Here is a 23,662-nt window from a genome sequence, read left to right as displayed (position 1 = left end):
AGAGGCCAATCCTTGGGCCTGGACTCACGCAAAGACAACGTAGCTTAATCTGTTCAACCTACAGTGCAATAAGGGTCTTTGAACCATTTTAAAATGTTGTTGTTGCTGAAAATGGTAACCAATTAAACTGTGGCCCATATTATCCATTTGTATGATATGTCATACAAACGGTGCTCCATGCAGTCACGCTGGCTACATGACCTTGGAGGTGTCTATGGACAACGCCAGGTCTTTGGCTTAGAAATGGAGATGAGCACCAACCCCAGAGTCAGACATGACTAGACTTAATGTCAGGGGAAAACCGTAACCTATACCTTAATATAGATCTGTATAGGTAAATGTGGAAGCATAGGAGGCCAATCCTTGGGCCTAGACTCATGCAGAGACAACGTAGCTCAATCTGTTCAACCTACAGTGCAATAAAGGTTTTTGGGCCATTTAAAAATGTTGTTGTTACTGACAATTGTAACCAATTAAACTGTGGCCAATATTATCCATTTGTATGATATGTCATATAAACAACACTCAATAGATACCGCTCTGACGGGAAGGTAACAGCGCTCCATGTAGTCATGCTGGCTACATGACCTTAGACGTGTCTACGGACAACGCCGGCTCATTGCCTTAGAAATGGAGATGAACACCAACCCTGGAGCCGGACATGACTAGACTTAACATCAGGTGAAAACTTTAACCTATACCTTAATATAGAGTGGTCTGGGTAAATATGGAAGCATAGGAGGCCAATCCTTGGGCCTAGACTCATGCAAAGACAACGTAGCTTAATCTGTTCAACCTACAGTGCAATAAGGGTCTTTGAACCTATTTAAAATGTTGTTGTTGCTGACAATGGTAACCAATTAAACTGTGTCCAAAATCATCCATTTGTATGATATGCCATATAAACAGCGCTCAATAGATACCGCTCCGACGGGAAGATAACAGCGCTCCATGTAGTCATGCTGGCCACATGACCTTGGACATGTCTACGGAAAATGCTGGCTCTTTGGCTTAGAAATGGAGAAGAGCACCACACCCCAGAATCGGACACGACTGGACTTAATGTCAGGGGGAAACCTTTACTATGGTATGTCAACAGTTGTAGTGTAGGATCTATCCAACTGTACAAATGTTCAAAGTAACATGTCAACTGTTGGTTCCTTATTTAAGCAAACATGTTGCCCTTGGATAGACAACTGTCACCACCATTTGACAGCAACAGACCAGAATCAGAAACCATGTTTTTGAAGAAAGCATGCAAACTATGTTTTTTAACTAACTATGTTTGGTCATCTTTTCTGAACTGACAAATATTGCACCAGCCAATACTTTGCCCACTTTCTTTGAGGCGTCTGAAGAGCCAAACCTCTGAAGCCGAGGAGTGAACTGAACTAGTTAACTATCTCTGAATGTTGGTTTGCTGGGCTTCTGAGGTTTAGTAGTGTAAAAAATGACTTTCTGTGATCCAACGTGAGATTAGGAAAGTTAGATTTGGGATAAGTATATAGAAAAAAATCATTCACTTCCAAGTTTGTTTTTCCTTGTGAAGCAAGTTCAAAAAACTCTGGTCCCATCGTGAAATTGTGTAGCTTTGACCTTCTCTCCCCAGCTTCTTTCTAGAAATCCTTGACAAAGTCTGGCATGTTGTTATAAACAAAACTGCAGTCTTAGGAGTGGTTCTTTTTTTCGGTTTTTCTGCTCCTAATTATGTTGAGTAGACTTGATGCTAATGCCACTGTACACTTTCCTGGAGCGTGTGCGGTGCAAAATTGGGGGGGAAGGTTGGGTACATGTGCTCCCTTCATCAGGAAATGCCATTTTGAGTGGAGGGAATGGCAAATCGGAGAACGGCGGAGAGCCCAAAGGGAAATTTGGATCATGATTAAAGATGAAATGTTTACGATGGGGAAGAGAGAGAAATGATACAGGAAGCTGTTTTGGTTTTCCTTTTTAGCTTTTCATAGGCGATAGCTAATCATACAAACTTATTCCTCTGCATATACCATGCAGTGTACAGTTTTATGATGCCTGGATTTTAGGTACATGCTATTTGATGGAATTTATCTATACTGCACAGGGACAGGCAATGTGCAAAACGCCCAAACGTTGGTTTTGAGAAATCCAGTTGGGATTTTCATCTGTGGTTTCCAAATTTGAACCATAAACACTTGACCTGATTAGGAGAAAACTTAAATTAGTTCTTCCTTCATTTAAGGAAAGGAGAAATAAGATGAAAAGTACTCCTCACCCACGAAATGTCTTGATTACTCATTTTGTTTTGGGGTTCATGTATGAACTGTTTTTGTTTTGTATTGTCGAAGGCTTTCATAGGTTGTTGTAGTTTTTTGTGTGACTATATGGCCATGTTCTAGAGGCATTCTCTCCTGACGTTTCGCCTGCATCTATGGCAAGCATCCTCAGAGGTAGTGAGGTCTGTTGGAACTAGGAAAATGGGTTTATATATCTGTGGAATGTCCAGGGTGGGACAAAGGACTCTTGTCTGCTGGAGCTAGGTGTGAATGTTTCAACTGACCACCAAACGCAGCACCCAAACACGAATCAAGAAACATGAAAGGCACTGCAAACTACTTCAGCCAGAGAAGTCAGCCATAGCAGAGCACCTGATGAACCAACCTGGACACAGCATATTATTTGAGAACACAGAAATGCTGGACCACTCCAACAACCACCTTGTCAGACTACACAGAGAAGCCATTGAAATCCACAAGAAGCATGTGGACAATTTCAACAGAAAGGAGGAAACCATGAAAATGAACAAGATCTGGCTACCAGTATTAAAAACCTCTAAAATTACAACAGCAAAACAACAGAGGGAAAACAATCAGGGACATCTAATCACCCCCTCAACAAAAGATTCCCCCAGGCACTGCCAGGCCGTCAAATGCTAATCAAGATGGTCAGTTGAAACATTCACACCTAGCTCCAGCAGACAAGAGTCCTTTGCCCCACCCTGGTCATTCCACAGATATATAAACCCCTTTTCCTAGTTCCAACAGACCTCACTACCTCTGAGGATGCTTGCCATAGATGCAGGCGAAACGTCAGGAGAGAATGCCTCTAGAACATGGCCATATAGCTTGAATAAACCTACAACAACCCACTGTTTTTGTTTTGTTTTGTTTTCGTGTCAGGAGAGACTTGAGAAACTGCAAGTCACTTCTGGAGCCCCCAGTGGGTTAAACCCTTGTGCTGGCAGGACTGAAGACTGATAAGTCGCAGGTTCGAATCCGGAGAGAGCATGGATGAGCTCCCTCTGTCAGCTCCAACTCCCCATGTGGGGACATGAGAGAAGCCTCCCACAAGGGTGGTAAAACATCAATGTGCAATGTCCTTGCAGATGGCCAATTCTCTCACACCAGAAGCAAATTGCATGCATGGATTGTGATTTGAATTGAACTGGGCCATTTATTTAATGACACAGTGCCAGGTAAACTTGGGGTTAGTAGCCCAGGGTTCCACTGTAAACAAGCAATTAAACCAATGTTATATAGAATACTTACAAAATCATTCAGCAGCAGGAACAGAGCAACAATAACAATTAAAAAGTCTACCAAATAAACATAAACCCACAGTAATGAACAAGAACTGTTTCCTACACTTATCATTTGTATCTTATTTGGGTGTTTTAGCTGTTATCTTATTAACAGAACATGGTTTTGGAATAGATTTTAGATTGTCTCTTTTCCTTGACAGGAAGAACCTCTTAGGGCCCTTCCACAAAGCCTTATAATCCAGAATATCAAGGCAGATAATCTACATTATTTGCTTTGAACTGGATTATCTGAGTCCACACTGCCATATAATCCAGTTCAATGTGGATTTTATACAGCTGTGTGGAAGGGGCCTTAGTGAATCCAATATCATTGTATTTCTCCATTTTTCCTTGTGTGATAATGTCCTCTCCCTGTAATCCCTATACTACAAAGCAGATGAAGGTCTTAGGAGAATGCCAAAACTTCAGTTGTGGCACAATAGAAAAAAATTGCAATGCACATGTACTAGAATGGACAAATGTAATTGAGAAGCAAGGCTATGTGTAAGACTTCATTGTGGATTTGCTCCACCCTGGTGCCAGTATTGCACAAGTGTGGCAAAGTGTGGGAGATATTTGCAAAAATTGTGTTTTCATTTGCTTAAGCAACTTGATTGCAACAAGACAACAAAGCTGATGTGATAATCCTTGGTCTCTGGATCTACCTGTATCTGATACTTTGTGACTATGTTGCCACGATGGTATCATTTTTTCCCCATGTCGCTTGATGGGAATGGATTCAGAGTCTACATCTATGTTATTATAATGGCACAAGGGCAGGTACAGCATGCTGTCTTCTGATACCATACTTATAAAGTGGGAGCTTGAAGACCACTTGGGAAGGGGAAGCACAGGCAACTGAGTTGTTTTTCTGGAACTGTGGTGACACCTGATGTGGGAGATATTAATCTTTTTATCTGACCTTGAAGTTCTTATATTACTGAATCACCACAATAATGAACCTTGCTAGTCTGATTGCTATATCATTGGCCTAGAGTCAGCGGAAATGGAAGGCTCATTCCATAATTGCTTTATGTCAGTGGTTCTCAACCTTTTTTTGACCAGGGACATTAGTACCAAAAGGGTTATGAATCAGTTTTTGGTCAACTTTGGATTCAGTTTGATTATTTGGGGCAATGATTCAGAAAATTGTATTGGATAGACCGTCGTGACTCAGTCTGAGTCTGACTCTAAGTCTGAACTTTCTTGGCCTGCTGGGTCTTCTGAGCCTGTCTTTTTGCAGGATGACGAGGAGGGTGATGTGTTACAGATTTCTGTACATGTTACAGATGGGGCTAATAGTGTGGCTTCTGAAGGAGAAACAGCAAGCCTGTTCCCCGTGGAAAAGAATGTACCTATAGATAAAGATAGTGAAACAACTCCACCAGTTCACGTGGATCCTTTCGGTTCCCAGACTGATGAGGCCCAGCTGGCCGGAGATAATGAGTTGCTTAGCCTTGATGATAAGACAGAAGTAATGACTAGACAAGAGCATTTACCATTAAGAGTTCGCAGAAGTTCACATTTGGCCAGCAAGCATGAAGCCAAAGGTCAACACAATGCTTTTATGTTTGGAAAACTTATTTAATGATGCAGCCGACAGGCAATCCTTGTCAGCCCAACGTTACTCTTCCCATGTTAACTTCTGTGGATTTGCCTTGGCTTTTGGCAGCATGCCTCTGGCTTCTTGAGACTTGGATCTTGTTCCTGTTTGTTCCTGTTTACCTTGGACTCTTGCTTGACCATTGCTAAGGAATTGTGCTTCATGGTATTGATTTTGGATCTTGGAAACTATGCCTTTACATTTAAGACTCTGTTTTGTCTATGGAACTTTTGCATTTCTATTTCTCTGTTTTGATTTTGCTTTTTCTCAATAAACTACAAAATCTACAGCCTTGGTGTGTGGTGATGTCTTGAAGCAAGGTTAAAACTACCCTGAGTTGCGACGGAGACCACATCAGTTTCTGATGCATAACATGTCATCCAGTTGTCACCATTTGCTCACCCACAGAAAACCATATTTAATAATGGAATATTTGGGGGGGGGGGGTGTTAAGGCTGTGTTATTATCCGTGGATTTTGTTAATGTTCATGTAAAATAAAAGGAGAGGAGGCTGAGGCTGAAAAAAAAATACAAAAAGTACATCACAAGACCCAAGAAATTGTCCCTAACAGCTTTCTCTCGCCTCCTTGGAAGGGGGTGTGGTCCGAGGGGTGTTGCAATGGTGTTGTAACGGTAAGGCTGCAAACCATATTTTAGTTCTAGCGGACCACTGGTGGTCCACGGAGCACAGGTTGGGAACCACTGCTTTATGTGAATGGAATATTTGCCTTCCATCATCTCCTTTGTGGACCAAGAAGCTCCAAGAAGTAATTGAGATATACTTTGTAGGGAAACACAGTTGAACATCATCAGTCATATACTCAAAGCAAATAATACTTTCCTTGGGTGACTAGCCATTTTGTGGCAATCAAAACACTTCTTTATTCTAGAGCAGCCTTGTTTCATCAGTAATAAAACACTGGTGTCTGTGGGCAGAATGATTGGCAGCATTTGGGCGGATGTAGGTTTGGAGAGCTCTTTACAAATTAAAAACAAGGGATTCCTGAGATTTCTGATAGGCTCTAATCTGTGTCAAGGAAAGTATGCAAGGAGGAAAAGTGAGAATGGGATATGCATATGGGGAAAAGGGGAAATGGGTGATGCAGATTAGCTCTAGTTTCATTTCCCTCCCAATGTGGCATTGTTAATGAACAAGTAGCACTATGGTTGGATCTATACTACCATATAATGCAATTTGGAACAGTATTATATGGTCAGTGTAGACCCACTGCCTGAATTAGTACCCTGAATTATGGTACTAGTTCAGGCATGGGCAAACTTGGGCCCTCCGGGTGTTTTGGACTCCAACTCCCACAATTCCTAACAGCCTACCAGCTGGTTCAAACTTGGGCCCTCCGGGTGACAAATTTGGGCCCTCCGGGTGTTTTGGACTCCAACTCCCACAATTCCTAACAGCCTACCGGCTGTTAGGAATTGTGGGAGTTGAAGTCCAAAACACCCGGAGGGCCCAAGTTTGCCCATGCCTGAAGTAGTGTCATTCTTGCCACAGTGTGACTCTCTTTCCATCAAATCCGAAAGGATCGGCAGGAAGGGGGAGAATGCCTCATTTAAATTCAAGCAAGTATAAGTAACATAAGTCTGTTAAATAAATTAATTGTGTCTACTGTGGATTTGGATAATTATGCAAATTAAAAAATGATTGTGGAGGAAAACAAGGCTTTATTTCATACTCAACGATTATAGCACTTTGATCTAACTGCCATGTTTCCATGCAACGGAATCCCAGGATTTTTAATGTATTTAGATTACTTTGCTACAGAGCTCTAGCACCTTGGCAAACTACAAATCCCAGGATTGGATAGGATGCAGCCCTAGCAATCAAAGATAGTATAACTGTGTACTGTCAAAAGATCTTTACGAATGAGGATTTTAAATACCCATAACCAATGCTAACGAATGTCACTCTTGGCTGGTTTAGGATGGAAATAGATGTGTTAGAAAGCAACCAGAGGGTTATTGTTCTATTAGTGTAATCCAAGATGAGAGAATTGGTAGAGTGGGATGTTGAATTTTACCCCTACTATTCATAAATCTACATGTGAAAACTTTGCAGAAGAAAATCAGTAAATAAGAGAGAGAGGGGTCCTTCACATCCAACGATTCTCTAGTACGTGCTATGTGTCCATCTTAGCTCAGCAAACCTGACCGAGGTCTGTATGTGTTCATTCAGAATATTTATTTACCTAAACAAGTCCTCTGCTCTTATAACCTTCTTAAGAAGCCAAAAACCGTTTGTAATAGCCTCTGCTACTGAACTTCCCATGTTTGTTCTAACACAGTCCATTAATGGGGATAGGGAGATATATATCCATTGATGATGCTCCTGGTTGTGTTGTGTTAGGAAGGACATGTTCTTTTACCCAAGGCATTGGAAATTTTGGCTGCAAAATAACCTGGAGTAATCTACTCCAAACCCACCCTGGACAAAGCATGGGAGCAACCCAAACCCTTTTTGCAATTGAGATAGCCAGCTAAGCGGTTAGTGTGTCGGCACTAGTGCTCTCTCCTCCAAGGGCCTGCTGCCACTGTTTCACCAGCCAGAAGCTGCTTTCCAGCAAAGCTTTGTTGGAGCCACTTCTGGTGAGGTCACAACAGGGTGCCCAGCGATGTGGTCACCAGTAGAATCATAGAGAACAAGCCCTATAAGGAGAGGCTTAAAGAGCTGGGCATGTTTAGCCTGAAGAAGGCTGAGAGGAGACATGATAACCATGTATGAATACGTGAGAGGAAGTCAAAGGGAGGAGGGAGCAAGCTTGTTTTTGCTGCCCTGGAGACTAGGATGCAATGGAGCAATGGCTTCAAACTACAAGAAAGGAGATTCCATCTGAACATTAGGAAGAACTTCCTGACTGTGAGAGCTGTTCAGCAGTGGAACTCTCTGCCCTGGAGTGTGGTGGAGGCTCCTTCTTTGGAGGTTTTTAAACAGAGGCTGGATCTCCATCTACCGGGGGGGGGGGGGGGGGTGCTTTGAATGCAATTTTCCTGCTTCTTGGCAGGGGGTTGGACTGGATGGCCCATGAGGTCTGTTCCAACTCTATGATTCTATGTGTTTTCTTATAGTGGATCTAGAAGCAGCACTTCTATCTATCTATCTATCTATTTCCTGCATTTATTCAGAACCACTGAGTCCCCCTAGGGGTGAGAAAAGCAGTATATAAATACTGTAAATAAATAAATAATAAATAAATTTATAACCTGCCCTTCTCACCTCTGAAGGGTGGCCTCACAGCAAGCATGATCTTAGATTTCGTGATGGTTCATAACAGGAGATACGTTCGGACAGGTAAACTAGGCCAGAACCGTTTAGGGCTTTAAAGGTTAAAACCAGCACTTTGAATTGTGCTCGGAAGCAGACCGGCAAGCAGTGGAGGTGGTGTAACAAAGGGGTTGTGTGCTTCCTATACTCTGCTCCAGTGAGCAACCTGGCTGCCGACTGTTGGAATAGTTGAAGTTTCTGGGCAGTCTTCAAAGGCAGCCCCACATAGAGTGTGTTGCAGTAGTCTATTCATGGTTGTAACAAGCGTGTGGACCTCTGTGGCCCAGTCAGATATCCCAAGGTATGGGCACAGCTGGTGCACAAGTTTTAATTGTGCAAAAGCTCCCCTAGCCACTGCTGAGACCTGGGGTTCCAGGTTCAACGATGAGTCTAGGATCACTCCCAAGCTTTTGGAAAACTGGCCGTACATGATCTGCATGGCTTGTATTGGGGTTCGAGTGAAAACGTTTTATGTATAGACACTGGGTTCAGCATAGGTTACAATGAAAGTCCCATGGTCAAAATATGCCACTGTAAATCTTTTGGATAGGGGACCCATCGCTAGCTTCAGAGCATGGGCATCAAGCGAGAGCCCATTTTTTAAATTTCAAGTTTCTCCTTGGCCGCAAAAGCAACCCCTCCTTAAAAAGATGACTTTTCTCATTGCTCACCACAGCCATGCACCTGTTTGGCCTAAACTGGCACCTGCAGCCGATGGAAGGGCAGATGTATGAGATCACGGAAGACACAGCCAGCAGTTGGCCAGTGCCAACGGACGTCTCCTTATATTCCTCAGGGGGCACGGGGTTAGAGTTACCTGACAGGAAAGGCAAAGGAGCCGGCGAAGGTATGGTTGGTGTGTTGTCCTTGTTTTGAGTCCTTTGTGTCTGCTTCTGAATTCCAGACATCCACCCTCATAGCTTCATCGCTCTTTGTTTCCCACCAGTTCCACCACCACATCTCAGAACTTTTCCCGCTTCATCATATTCTAGAGTCAATAGCTGTCCATCCTCGTTTGCCTCTCTCCCATTTTCAGTGTTAAGTGCTAGTCCACAATCCTTCTGGAACCATCCATTAAGTGAAATATCTCTTTCCAATTGAAGAAGGATATTTCTCCACCAGAATACTCCTCCCATCATTTCCTCTATTAAATGTTATGCTCTTTTTAAAATGTTGCAACCAATTTCCTTCTTTCACAGGATTACAGGATGCTGATAATGTTTGGGTTGTTGTAGGTTTTTTGGGCTATATGGCCATGTTCTAGAAGCATTCTCTCCTGACATTTGTTACAGTAAGTCGTAGCAGGATCAAGTGTGTGTGTGTGTTAAGGAAAACCTTATAATGTTAATTATTATGTGCAGCTGGTAATGTAGGTCAGCCAGCATGTTTGGCTATAACTGTATGGATTTTAACTGTATGGATTTTAGAATACAGTTTGGAGAAGCAATATGCTGCCCTGAAGCGATGCTCTTTGCTATGGTGGAATAGCTATTTACTCAAGATTTATGTTTTGCTCTCTCATGTGAATGAAGATGAAGAAGCTTTATCCTGTGTTACTTACAAGGACTATGTAAGTTTGTTGCACTGTTTGATTTTGTATGCAACACTGCAAGTTTATTATTATTCTATCCTAGTTATATTTCACCTTGTCATACTCAGCGTTATTTTAAAATTTTAATTATTACATTTGGCCCAGCCATAGGTTTTTAAATGTTGTTGTGTTATTGTTAATGTTTACTGCTTATTTTCTGTTATGAGTTTTATTTTATTATTTTGTATTACTGTTGTTATTGTTTTTACTGATGTATTGTGGGCTTGGCTTCATGTAAGCCGCACCGAGTCCCTTGGGGAGATGGTAGCGGGGTACAAATAAATTATTATTATTATATTATTAAGTTTATGTTTTGCCTCTGCTGATAAGAGTAAAGTTTTTCTGTTCCTTTTTTTCCCTCTTGCCTGTGTGTCTATTTCATTGGACCTGGCTAAAACCAGCTTCTGCGCAACAACATTTTGCCTGCATCTATGACAGGCATCTTCAGAGGTTGTAAGGTCCTCACAACCTCTGAGGATGCCTGCCATAGATGCAGACGAAACATCAGGAGAGAATGCTTCTAGAACATGGCCATACAGCCCAAAAAAACCTACAACAACCCAGTGATTCCAGCCATGAAAGCCTTCAACTATACACTGATAATGTTTGCTTGTTCAGCTTTCTCACTATTGGAGGACTAACCTCATAACACAATTATTAGATCTCCATATCTGTGGGAATATATTCCTGACCAGACTACAGTTACCTGAAAGCTTGGAAATGACCAAACGCCATCCAATTACCTGATTTTTGCTCCTGGTTTATCAAGGGGCCACTCTAAATAACTCAGGAATCACTAGAGAAGTTTCTTCTGCAGGAATTTGCTAGATCCTCCAGCTTTCATCACTCCAACTTTAGCTTAAAAACTTTACTATATGTAAAATGATGAATGTTAATTTCTTTCTGCCCTACGACTTAAGGCCAAGTTTTCGTGCTTGCATCTTATCTGCTTCTGAAAATTAAGTATACGGGATGGTCCAGCTGTAGAGATATAGAGGGTAAACCCAATGTGAACCTCCCTGAGTCCCTTTCGGGGTTGAGAAGGGTGGTATACAAATATCGCAAATTAATCTATATAAATAGAAACGTAATGTTCGTTTGTGGGATTAACAGAACTCAAAAACCACTGGACGAACTGACACCAAATTTGGACACAAGACACCTAACAACCCAATGTATGTCCTTCACTCAAAAAAATGATTTTGTCATTTGGGAGTTATAGTTGCTGGGATTTATAGTTCAATCAATCAAAGAGCATTCTGAACCCCACCAACGATGGAACTGAACCAAACTTGGCACACAGTTCGCCCATGACCAATGGAAATACTGGAAGGGTTTAGAGTGCAGTGTCCTTTGGCTTTGGAGTTGTAGTTCACCTACATCCAGATCACTGTGGACTCAAAAAAAGATGGATCTGGACCAAACTCTACAAGAATACTCACTATGTCCAAATGTGAACACTGGTGGAGTTTGGGGGAAAATAGAATCTTGACATTTGGGAGTTGTAGTTACTGGGATGTATAGTTCACCTACAATCACAGAGCATTCTGAATACCACCAACAATAGAATTGGGCCAAACCTCCCATACAGAACCCCCATGTGGGCCACAGCAATGCGTGGTAGGGGATGGCTAGTAAATAAATAATAAGTGATACTGATATTCGTATGAGCTAGCATCAGACCCACAATTTTTACTGGTCCCAATTGATTATATTTGGCTTTAACCCTGGAGTTTCAGGAATTGAAAATCGAGGAAGACGCTCAGGAAACCAGATATTTCAAAAATGTCCAGTTCATAAAATGTGGATAGAATAACTTTATAGAATAACAAGACATTGAGCCCCTCCTTTTCTCATAAAATCCGAGAAATTATAACATGCAGACATATCTGATATGCAAATTAGTTAAATCTTGTTGGATTGTTAGACCTCAATGCAAAATATTTTATTTGTAAGCAGAAAGGAGGGATTGTTTAGTTTTAGGTAAGATTGCTTGGGAATGTCAATTTAATGTCTAGATGCTGTCTCTTTCCCTTCTTAATTGTCTTAAGAAGGGCCCGTGTCTTGTGTAGCGTTTCCGGCTTTCCGGAGATGCCAAGAGGCATTGTCACTTACTGGAACTCGTAAGCTGTTCAGTCCGACACGAAACCAGCCTTCACTCAGGGAAAAAACATTGACAGCTTGACAGACTACGAGATAACATCTAATGAGTAAATCCATGGCAGAAATACCTGGAGGAGGTGAAGTCTTGACTTTTTCAAAACCCGATCACTACCCACCTTGGTAGCGAGTCAGGATTTGGCTCTCAGTAGGAAAAGAGTATTTTCCCCCCATCTAAAAGAAAGGTGTTTTGCTGATGCAAACAATGTGTTTTTGAGTTAAATACCAACTGAATCAAAATCATCTCCAGATTTTCAATATGCATCATACTTGGAAAGCAAAGGACTCAGCAATAAGTTGGCTCAGCATGCATATTTAAAATAGCTTTCATTTGGCTCTACAAGATGCCTTCCTACTTCTGCATACAATCCACTCCCAAGTATTCTAGCTTTGATTTTTTTTTCTGTAAGGACTGTGATTTGTGTTAAAATCCAGAGAGTCTCTCTCTCTCTCTATCAGCCACAGTTATTGTCCTGTCCTAGATACCTTCTACTCATGGTAAACAAACACTGATGTTTCAATCAAGGCTACCATATTTTCATTTGATTTCATATATTTAGTTGTTCATGATACTGTCTTGTTTTTAAAAGACTATCCAGTATATGATCAAGCATGGAGAAAGTATGGAAATACAGTGTTCCCTCACTGTATTTCCATTGTGTATTTCACACCGGGATTGTGGCGCAGCTGGCTGAGTGTCAGCTGCCTTAAGATCACTCTGACCAAGAGGTCATGAGTTTGAAGCCAGCCCGGATTGGAGTGGGTTTCCAACCAGTTGTGTAGCCTGTTGTCGACCTTTGCAACCCGAAAGACAGTTGCATCTGTCAAGTAGAAAAATTAGGTACCACCTTAAACTGTGGGGAGGCTAAATTAACTAATTTATGAGGCCACAAAAAAGACTCCAGCAAAGCACTCCAGCCAAAAAAAAAAAAAAGTGTCGCAGATGGACGATGAAAGCGACAGCTCCCCTGGTGGCCAGAAAAAGTTAAATAGCCTCTGTGTATGTCTGTACATGTTGTATGTCAAAATTGGCATTGAATGTTTGCCATATATGTGTACACTGTAATCCGCCCTGAGTCCCCTGCGGGTGAGAAGGGCGGAATATAAATGCTGTAAATAAATAATAATAAATTATCACGGGGGTTCCGTTCCAGGACCACCCGCAATAAGTGAAAATCCATGAAGTAGGAATGCTATATTAATTTTAATATTTATATTATTTTATATATTATTTTCTTACCTGCACTTCCTAACCCACCTCCTGGCTCATCCCAAGGGCACCTGCCTGCCTCCCTGGCCACTGCAGACCCAGTAGAGTCCCCAGAGCCACACGGCCAGCAGCAGGTCAGGGAGGCAGGCCTTCCCCACCACACCTCAGGCTGCCTTACATCCAGGGTCCCTGACCTCCACTGGACATAAATATTTTATATTTTATATTAATATTTTCAAAAACCCGCAAAACAGCGAGTCCGCTAAAAGCGAACCGCAAAGTAGCGAGGGAACACTGTATTACTGGCAAGAATATTTGCTCTCTCCAAGTGGAGGGAGAGGAGGAAACTTTACAAAGATGGTCCAAGCTTGTAACAGATGAGAGGGCCAGAATGACCACCCTAACCATTTAAGCAGACTAACACTGCTGGAAGATATTTAACTTGCTAATGCATTACAGTTTTATTAGAAACGAGGTTTCCCTGGGAACTGAAACTAGAAGGAATAGATTCTGTAGCCAACATTATAGAAAACCATAGAAACATCAAAGGGAGTTAATAAAAGCAAACATCTCCTGTTCTTAGCCCATAAAAGGTCATTCATCAGATTATTCAAATGCCCAAACTGGAACTTTAAAAATCCAGATTGTTGATTTCATGCAAGAATTGCACAGCCATTACTTGATTATGTACTTTTCTCTTAAACAAAAAAAAGGATAATTAATGACCAGCATCTGGGTAAAACTTGCATGCTTACAATTATTATATCTTAGGCCCTTCCATTTTACACAGCTATAGCACTCCTTAACTCCCATGGCCCGCCATATGGAATCCTGGAACTTGTAGTCTGGTAAGGTACTACAACAGTGCTTCTCAACCTGTGGGTCCCAAGATATTTTGGCCTTCAGCTCCCAGAAATCCTAACAGCTGGTAAACTGGCTGGGATTTCTGGAAGCTGTAGGCCAAAACACCTGGGGTCCCACAGGTTGAGAAGCACTAAACTAGAGCTCTCTGGATGATGATTCCAAGTTGTGGATATCTGCCCTCAAGTTGACTTTGACTTTGAATGAAAAAACTCCCAAGTCATGCTGTTTTAATGCTCTGCTCTGGTCCTGTAAACACAGGGCTGTGACTTCATTGTCTGAGCGTTTTGACTCATAATGTGGTCATAGAATCATAGAATCAAAGAGTTGGAAGAGACCTCATGGGCCATCCAGTCCAACCCCCTGCCAAGAAACAGGAATATTGCATTCAAATCACCCCTGCCAGATGGCTATCCAGCCCTCTTTTCCAAGATATTTAAGTACACCCCACCTGGAAATTAAAAAATACAGCAAATCCCTCAGTTCCATAGGATTGCTTTTCACATCATCTTGGTAGCAATTGTATTTTCACATTGCTATGAGAAAGTAGAACCATATCACTGTAATAGCGTAGTGTGAAAAGGCCCCTGGATCCCTCTGTCATTGCTGTCCTCCTGGATGTTGTAACTGAGAAGGATGTGAAAGCAAGTGCTGGGATGTGCCTTTTCAATCACCAAGGCTGGGTCTATACTGGTCAGTAAATCCAGGGCAGAAATGCTCCAGCCTGTCCCCAGAGGCACTAGATATACCCTCCTGAAATCATGGTGGGTCAGAATCTACACAGTCCAACTGGGCTAACACCACATCAGCTCTACTGGACCACACCTCACCATCCATGTTGCTGTTGACACTCCCAACCAACTGTAGAGCTTCATGTATGCTTCTAGCCATTGTGGACTATCCATGCCAACATCAGTAGTGCCCACATGAGCAGGAAAACAGAGGGGGGCGATCTCTCCACTGGCTTCATAGTTGTTCGGGAACTTCTAATGATGCTCAGCTCCAGATGCCCATAATAGCCATATGGAGCTCTGTTGCAGACAATACAGGCCCTATCACCCCACTTCCCCTCCACTTTCCCCTGCAGTGAAGAGCACAGGGAAAAGAGGATGGTGACAGTGCCTCATGTAGACAACAGACCTGTCCAAATCAAAACCAATCTTGCTGCCCATGAAGCTGTGACAATATTCCAAAGTTTCAAGCAAACTCCAGGCATCCCTTAACTTCTACTAATACAGTAGTTCTCAACCTGTGGCTCCCCATGTGTTTTGGCCTACAACTCCCAGAATTCCCAGCTGTTAGGATTTCTGGGAGTTGAAGGCCAAAACATCTGGGGACCCACAGGTTGAGAACCACTGTACTAATGCAAGGACAAACTGGATTAACCCAATGTGAAGTGGGGAAACATCATGGAGATAGCCAGGTTATAACGTCCAAGTAGACAACAATGCCAAGTTGGACCTAAATAACTGAAAATCCTCCAACAAAATCCATCTAGATGGTATTTACTAACTGAATAATAAATTTGAAAAGATTACTATTTTGGGGTTCCTAGAGCATATTTATCATGTTAGCAGGATTCAGGGTGCACGCTTCAACCACAGGATGTTTCCAACGCAGCTGCCATGTACCCAGTCCTTTCTTAATTGCCAGTGATTATCCGGAATCACAGTTATAATCTGGAAACCATCTTCCTCCTTCGGAGATGCACAAATACCACACACTTGCTTTAAATAAAGTCACACCAAAGCATCCAACCTGATGAGCCCGCTGGGGGAGTTTATGCTGACTTGATAACAGATGGAATCACTTAACGTTTTAAGTAGACTTTTACTGTCTAGAATAGTAAAAAATATTTTATTTTACGGCTGCAAGAATGTGCTACCAATCATGATCTTGCCACTAAACATGCATTGTCAGGGAATTGGACTGTGTAAAAAAGGCAAGGGCTGGAAAAGGTATTTTAATGCCTTATTCCCGAAATACCTTTTATTTTAAATTAAAGAAAGGAAGACGACAAAGTCCTCGCAAAAAGTCTTGTAACTTCTGACAGTTAATTTGGCGTGTCTTCCCAAGGGTTCCATCTATTTTATTTTAATTTGTTTTTCTGTTCCATGCCACTCTTTTGGTTAAACACGCCAGAGCCTCCATTAATGGCCCAGCAAGATGAGAAGGGTGGCAGATCTTTATTTCTCAGAATAAGCAATACCTGACCTCATGGCTCATGGCTTTCATTGTGCCTTTTACTGCTGAAAGTTGCTTTATTATAATAACGTGTACCTCAGTTCAGGGAGCAAGTTGACATGGCAAAACTATCACTCCCCTTTGTATATTCCCTCAGAATTTTAAATACACAGTCACATTGGAAAAAAATATTATAGCTGGAAAGCCAGCAGGAAAAAGGTCAGGATATTAAGAGCTTATCTGGCTACTGCATTGTTTTGTTTATTCGTTCAGTCATTTCCAACTCTTCGTGACCTCATGGCCCAGCCACACCAGAGCTCCCTGTCGGCAGTCACCACCCCCAGCTCCTTCAAGGTCAAGCCAGTCACTTCAAGGATAACACCCATCTATCTTGCCCTTGGTTGGCCCCTCTTCCTTTTTCCTTCCATTCTACTGCATTGATTCCAGTCCTTTTTGGTCACCTCTTCCCGTTGTGATACTTTGCTTTTAAATTTCATTGGGTGAACCCACACTATCGAATTAATGCTGTTTGACATGACTTGAACTGCATAGGAATGTTATGCTATGGAAGCATGTGAATTGTAGTTTGGTGAGACACTAATTCTTGGGAAGAGAAGCCTAAAGACCTTGTCAAAATGCAGCTCCCATGACTCCATGGCATTGAGCCATGACAGTTAAAGTGGTTTCAGACTATATTAATTCTCCAGTATAGATGTAGTCTTCAATACTTTGGGTGAAACATCTAAAGACATGAACCAGAAAATATCTTTGCCTGAGACCCTAGATGGCTACTCAGTACAGATTGAGCATCCCTTATTTGGAAGTCCATAATGCTCTAAAATCCAAAAACGTCTACATCAGTGGTTCTCAACCTGTGGGTCCCCAGGTGTTTTGGCCTACAACTCCCAGAAATCCCAGACAGTTTACCAGCTGTTAGGATTTCTGGGAGTTGAAGGCCAAAACATCTGGGGACCCACAGGTTGAGAACCACTGGTCTACATGGACTCCTGAGATAGTAACATCTTTTCATCCTGATGCTCTAATGTACACACATCTTTTTCACACACATCTTTTCTTTAAAAAAATGTCTACAACAGTATCTTCAGGTTTGTGTATAAGATGTATATGAAACATCCATTAATTTTCTGTTTACACTTGGGACCCATCTTGAAAATATTTCATGATGCATGTATGTGCAAAAACAGGTATTCCAAAATCACCCAAAAAATCCAAAATACTTCCCAAGACTTTCAGATAAGGGATACACAACCTGTATAGGCAACACTAAGTCTCATGGATGAGTAGTCTAAGTTTATGACTGAAAGCTAACTTTGTTTCTCATGTTGTTACTGATTAATCTAGTGATAACTTTAGCTCCCAGATTCAACCAACTGGATTTTTGGAGATTATCTGGCCCTCAAAATATTATCAGACTTCAGCTCCCAGCATTTTTAGTCAATTACTTTGATGATGAGGACTGAAGGTATTTATAGCCCAGGCCATTGTGGAGGGCCACATGATCCCCATCCTTGGCCTATTTATTGTGTGGGAAATTTCTTCAGATGCCAAGTTAGCATCCAATACTAAGAGGAACAGCCCAGCTTCAGAAAACCATCTCAACTAATGGTTTACGTGTATCCGTACTAAAAAGTGGGCCAGCATTACCTTGATAAATAGCATAAATCTAAATTAGAGCAATTATATCCTTCCCTTGAAATTTGCTAGATGTTTCCTTGAAGCAGAAAGCTCTTCTAAGCAACCCTGTCCTTGCATTCAGCAATCTGCATTTATTGGCATATATCTAAACTAAACTATCCCTTTGACCTTGTGGCTTTGTTATCAATGTGGACACAAGTCAAGCTTGGGAAGGCCCCATAACCAGCCTGGTAGGTTGTAGTAAAAATCCAAAAAAAGGTGATATTTTCAAGCTTCTGAGTGGGAATATGATAAATTTCCTATGCTGTTATGATTGGCAGCACCAATGTAGCAAGTAGCAACCTAATCCAAGACTTTCTTTTTTTTCTTTTTCTTCCTTTTCCGGTATCTCAGCAGGAAAACCCAGTAGTTTCTTTCCAGAAGACAGTTTTATAGACACTGGAGAGATTGACGTTGGCAGGCGAACTACACAGAAGATCCCTCCTGGAATCTTTTGGAGATCTCAGGTGTTCATTGACCACCCAGTGCATCTGAAGTTCAACGTTTCATTAGGAAAGTCTGCTCTGGTTGGGATCTATGGCAGAAAAGGCCTCCCGCCTTCACATACACAGGTAAGGTTTCTCATGGTGCATTCCTCCTAAACGTGAAGTTCAGAGAAGCATCTGGAGAAAGACTATACCTCCTGGTATCTCTGGAATGGGGATCATATTCAAATTGTTGACCACTTCTTTGACTTGAAGCAACATTTGACTCTCAGGAACATAGATGAAAGCGTGTTAAGTGTTTGACCAATCATTTGCTACTTTCTTTTTAATTGAAGACATACAAAATAAAAAACAAAATATAATCCAAAATGTTGTTTTAGGCAAAAGCCAAAAAAAATCAGAGCAGAAACAATTTAACAAGGGGTGTGCTTAGCAAAGCTCTGTCTTAGGAATAGTTCGGACAACATTGGGGGACTGCCGTCCATAGTACATTTTCGAACTCTAGTTCACATCAGACTTAATTACCCTAAACATGTGAAATGTGATGGAAACAGTCATTCATCTGGAGGACTAAGTGTTCACCAGTCTTATCTTGATCTATTCCCCAAAGGCAAAAACACAGGAGGCTTCAGGTATGAAATTCAAGAGATGAGTCCACTGAGAAGGCCCTTTCTTCCATGCTCATCCCCACAAATTAGCTGGCTGTAGGAGTTGCTTCACATCCTCCAAACATATAATTCAAGGTTGAGCAGTTTTGGGGTGGAAATTGGGGAGAAGGAATATTTCAACTTTCTATCGTTATGCATTCATAACAACAGAAAGGTTCTGTAGTTTTGTTAAGTTGAATTTGTCTGTAAGTCAGAAAAGGTATATTTTTTAACCGTAACTCCAGCTGCGCACGTGCACATGCGTACATGTGTGTGTGTAGATATATGTATGTATATGTGGATAGATAGATAGATAGATAGATAGATAGATAGATAGACAGGCAGCAAGCACAGGGAAGGGTTAACACTCCTGTGGTGGTTGTTTTGCTGTCTGTGCTCCTGTTCAGAAGATTTCACCCTACTTTCTATTCCTGTGACTATTGGATTTTGGAAAAAAAAATATGGCAAGGATTGGTGGGAAAGCTTCAGTGGATAGACCTTTCCCCATGATAACTCTTTCATAGAATCATTGAGTTGGAAGAGACCTCATGGGCCATCCAGTCCAACCCCCTGGCAAGAAGCAGGAAAATTGCATTCAGGGCACCCCCTACAGATGGCCATCCAACCTCTGCTTAAAAGCCTCCAAAGAAGGAGCCTCCACTCCATTCCAAGACAGGGAGTTCCACTGCTGAACAGCTCTCACAGTTAGGAAGGTCTTCCTAATGTTCCGGTGGAATCTCCTTTCCTGTAGTTTGAAGCCAATGAAGCCATTTCAGAAGTGCATTTCCCTTCCAAGGGGTAGATTTCTCTTACTAACTTCCATTCTTTACTATGAGTCATTTGTAAGTGGATGTTAGTAACCCAGGAACTGCCTGTACCTGTCCTGTGGAGAGTGGCTTAGGGAGCCTGGAGAAGATAAAGTTAAGAGAGTACATGATAAGCCATGTATAAATATTTGAAAAGATATCACACTGGAGATGGAGCAGACTTGTTTTATGATGCTCTGGAAGCTAGGATGCAGAGTAATGGATTGAAACTCCAAGAAAAGAGATTCTACCTAAGAATTAGGAAGAACTTCCTGGTAGTGAGAGGCTTTGTGCCCAAATCTATAATTCTCACATTAGCACCCTTCCACGTGTATCTATTTTTTCAGCATTGCAGAACATTTGGTTGCAGGGAGTTCAGACCCAAATGTCAATTAATGCACTGAATGGAAAATAAAATATTACTAATTTTCACAAAATTCCATTGCTTGTAACAGATTTCATTAGCTTGGAATTACCAAACCTGATTCAGGCACGCAAGTTACTGATTTCCATATTTTTTTCAATGTTCCCATTCAAACCTGTATTCTTTTTGTTCCAGTTTGACTTTGTGGAATTACTTGATGGCAGGCGACTTCTCACTCAGGAGGCCAGGAGCCTGGAAGGTCCTCAGCGGCAACACAAGGGCGTCGTGCCTTTGGCCAGCCATGAGACGGGATTTATTCAGTATTTGGATTCCGGAATGTGGCACCTGGCCTTTTACAACGACGGGAAAGAATCCGAAGTGGTGTCCTTTCTCACCAGTGCCATTGGTAAGCACTTAAACTGGAGAAGTCAACTAGCTTTAAATCTTTGCAGTGGTTGTCATTCCTGGTCAACCCTAACCTCCTACCCTACTGAAATTCAACAATATGATCCAGATCTGACTCAGATTGTATGTTGCTGATGTTGTGATGTGTTTTCAAGTTGGCTTCAACTTTTGGCAGTGATGGCCAGTGTGCAGACTATGGACCACATGCACCCCCCCCCCCCCCACGATGATTTGTGATCCCAGGAACTCATTGGCTCTATAGATAGATAGATGGATGGATGGATGGATGGATGGATGGATGGATGGATGGATCCAAAATGTCCACAGATGCACTGTAAGATATGTAATGGGTATTTCCACTACACTTGTAGCCTTCAGATGTGAGGCCTACAAGATCCTGCTATTAACAGCACTGCTCATGCCTTGCAAATTTAAGACTGAGACTTCCTTGTTTAAATTCATCTGCCGGTGTTGTGGTCCTCCTCTTTCCTTGCTCCAAACAGAACTGCTGTCTTTTCCAGTGAGTCACATCTTTTCATGATATTTTTCAAGTACAATGGATTATACATGCATGCATACTGATGGTTCTCAGCTTTATAAATAAATGTCTTCTCAGCCATCCCTTATGTGTTATGACTATATAAGAACTTTGTTACTTCAAATCAAAGAGCCAACAAAGAGCCTTCAGGAAGTCTGCGGGCAGTTCAGCTGGTATTTTACAAGTTAGTGGGACATTCAGAGGAGCTAGTCTGCGTTTTAAAAGAGCTTTCCATGCTGAACTTATTTGCAGAATAGGCCTTTTGGATTGTTCCGAGTACTATATAACGCATATATCCAAGGGGAATATGTTATAAGACTTTGTGTAGATACAAATGACTTCCAATGGAAGCATACCATGGGAAATGCCAAGAAAGAGATCTCTCTAGGCATCTCTACATTCTTAATTGTATCTCTGCGATCAGCATCAAATGGAAGGGTACCATAGAATCACGTGGAGCTTCTAGAAAATGCCTTGAGAGGACACATTTGTCAGACTGCAGTATCAATCTGCAGATAACTAGTCTCATATACATAACGTGACAGCCTTCCCTGCTGTTGGCACCAGTTTCTATGGTACATATTGTTTCTATTTATCCATTGCAGGGGTGGGAATTGTGTTGCTTGCCAGATGTTGTTGGACTGCAGATCCCATCTAGGGATGAAATCCTTCACTAATTTTATTTTTGAATAATAATAATAATAATAATAATAATAATAATAATAATAATATATTGTCGAAGGCTTTCATGGCCAGAATCACTGGGTTAGTTGTAGGTTTCTTCGGGCTATATGGCCATGTTCTAGAGGCATTTTCTCCTGACATTTCGTCTGCATCTATGGCAAGCATCCTCAGAGGGAGTGACTACCTCTGAGGATGCTTGCCATAGATGCAGGCGAAACGTCAGGAGAAAATGCCTCTTTTTTTATTTATTTATCGTGTCATCAGCAACCATACCATTGTATTACAATTCTAACAAAGCAAAACAAACACAGAGATTAAAAAGAAAAAGAAGAAAAAAACACACAGATTTTGCAAATTTGGTAGTTGGTTAAATGTCCTTTGACCAGTATCTGGCCACTTGGAGTGCCTCTGGTGTTGCCACAAGAAAGTCCTCCCTTGTGCATGTGGCAGGGCTCAGGTTGCATTGCAGCAGATGGTCAGTGGTTTGTTCTTCTCCGCACTTGCATGCCGAGGATTCCACTTTGTAGCCCCATTTCTTAAGATTGTCTCTGCATCTCGTGGTGCCAGAGCGCAAACTGTTCAGCACCTTCCAAGTAGCCCAGTCTTCTGTGTGCCCAGGGGGGAGTCTCTCATCTGGTATCACCCATGGATTGAGGTGCTGGGTTTGGGCCTGCCACTTTTGGACTCTCGCTTGCTGGGGTGTTTCAGCTAGTGTCTCTGTAGATCTAAGAAAACTATGTCTTGATTTACGTCGTTGACGTGCTGGCTGATACCCAAACAGGGGATGAGCTGGAGATGTCTCTGCCTTGGTCCTTTCACTATTGGCTACTACTTCCCGGCGGATGTCAGGTGGTGCAATACCGGCTAAGCAGTGTAATTTCTCCAGTGGTGTAGGGCGCAGACACCCTGTGATAATGCGGCATGTCTCATTAAGAGCCACATCTACTGTTTTAGTGTGGTGAGATGTGTTCCACACTGGGCATGCATACTCAGCAGCAGAGTAACATAGCACAAGGGCAGATGAAAATACCTCTAGAACATGGCTATATAGCCCGAAAGAACCTACAACAACCCAATAATAATAATAGTTTTATTTCTTACCCACCTCCCTTCACGGCTCGAGGTAAGAAATAAGTAAAAAAATATGTTTTTAAAAAATCTCCAAAAACTGCACAATATTCTAAAACTAATCAGGATTTATTCTACATAAGGGTTTTTGCACAAAAATGTGCATTTTCTGCCTGCAAAACATGCTGTTTGCTATGCAGAAAATTCAGTAGCTTGTGGATTTCTTGTGGATACAATAACACTCTGCACAAGACAACATTTTTGTATGGAAAATAATATATATTACAGTCAGACCTCCACATTTGCTGCTTTATCCTTATTTTGGATTTGGTTGTTCGATGGTTTGATAAATATGTTATTTTTAGGTCCTCCCATGCAATTCTGTAGTAAACCTGGAGCTGGCATTGACCATAAAGTCCCACAGGAGGACCTTGAGATTCCCAGAGAGGTGTTCTCCCAAAAACAGCATTTTTATTTGCGGTTTTTCATGTTTTACATGGGTCCTGCATCTTTAATGCCCACAAAAGTAGAGGCCTACCGTGATTTGGAAATAGCATTTTCTGTGAAAAT

General features: G+C 41.8%; 1 protein-coding gene across 12 annotated transcripts in view; it reads left to right on the top strand.

Moving 5' to 3' along the window:
• TENM4 (teneurin transmembrane protein 4) overlaps positions 1-23,662 on the top strand; it is an 892,306-nt gene that overhangs the window by 635,376 nt on the left and 233,268 nt on the right. For 9 of the 12 annotated variants that reach the window (XM_067466483.1, XM_067466482.1, XM_067466480.1 and 6 more), the window contains 3 exons: positions 9,110-9,280; positions 18,489-18,706; positions 20,593-20,803. In XM_067466483.1, the coding sequence (XP_067322584.1) occupies positions 9,110-9,280; positions 18,489-18,706; positions 20,593-20,803 (600 nt within the window). The remainder of the gene's footprint in view (positions 1-9,109; positions 9,281-18,488; positions 18,707-20,592; positions 20,804-23,662) is intronic. The other 3 variants (XM_067466479.1, XM_067466486.1, XM_067466484.1) reach the window with 1 other exon arrangement.

Source organism: Anolis sagrei, chromosome 3, assembly GCF_037176765.1.
Source record: "Anolis sagrei isolate rAnoSag1 chromosome 3, rAnoSag1.mat, whole genome shotgun sequence".
NCBI classification, from domain to species: Eukaryota; Metazoa; Chordata; class Lepidosauria; order Squamata; family Dactyloidae; genus Anolis; species Anolis sagrei.
This window is presented reverse-complemented; position numbering and strand designations above follow the sequence as displayed.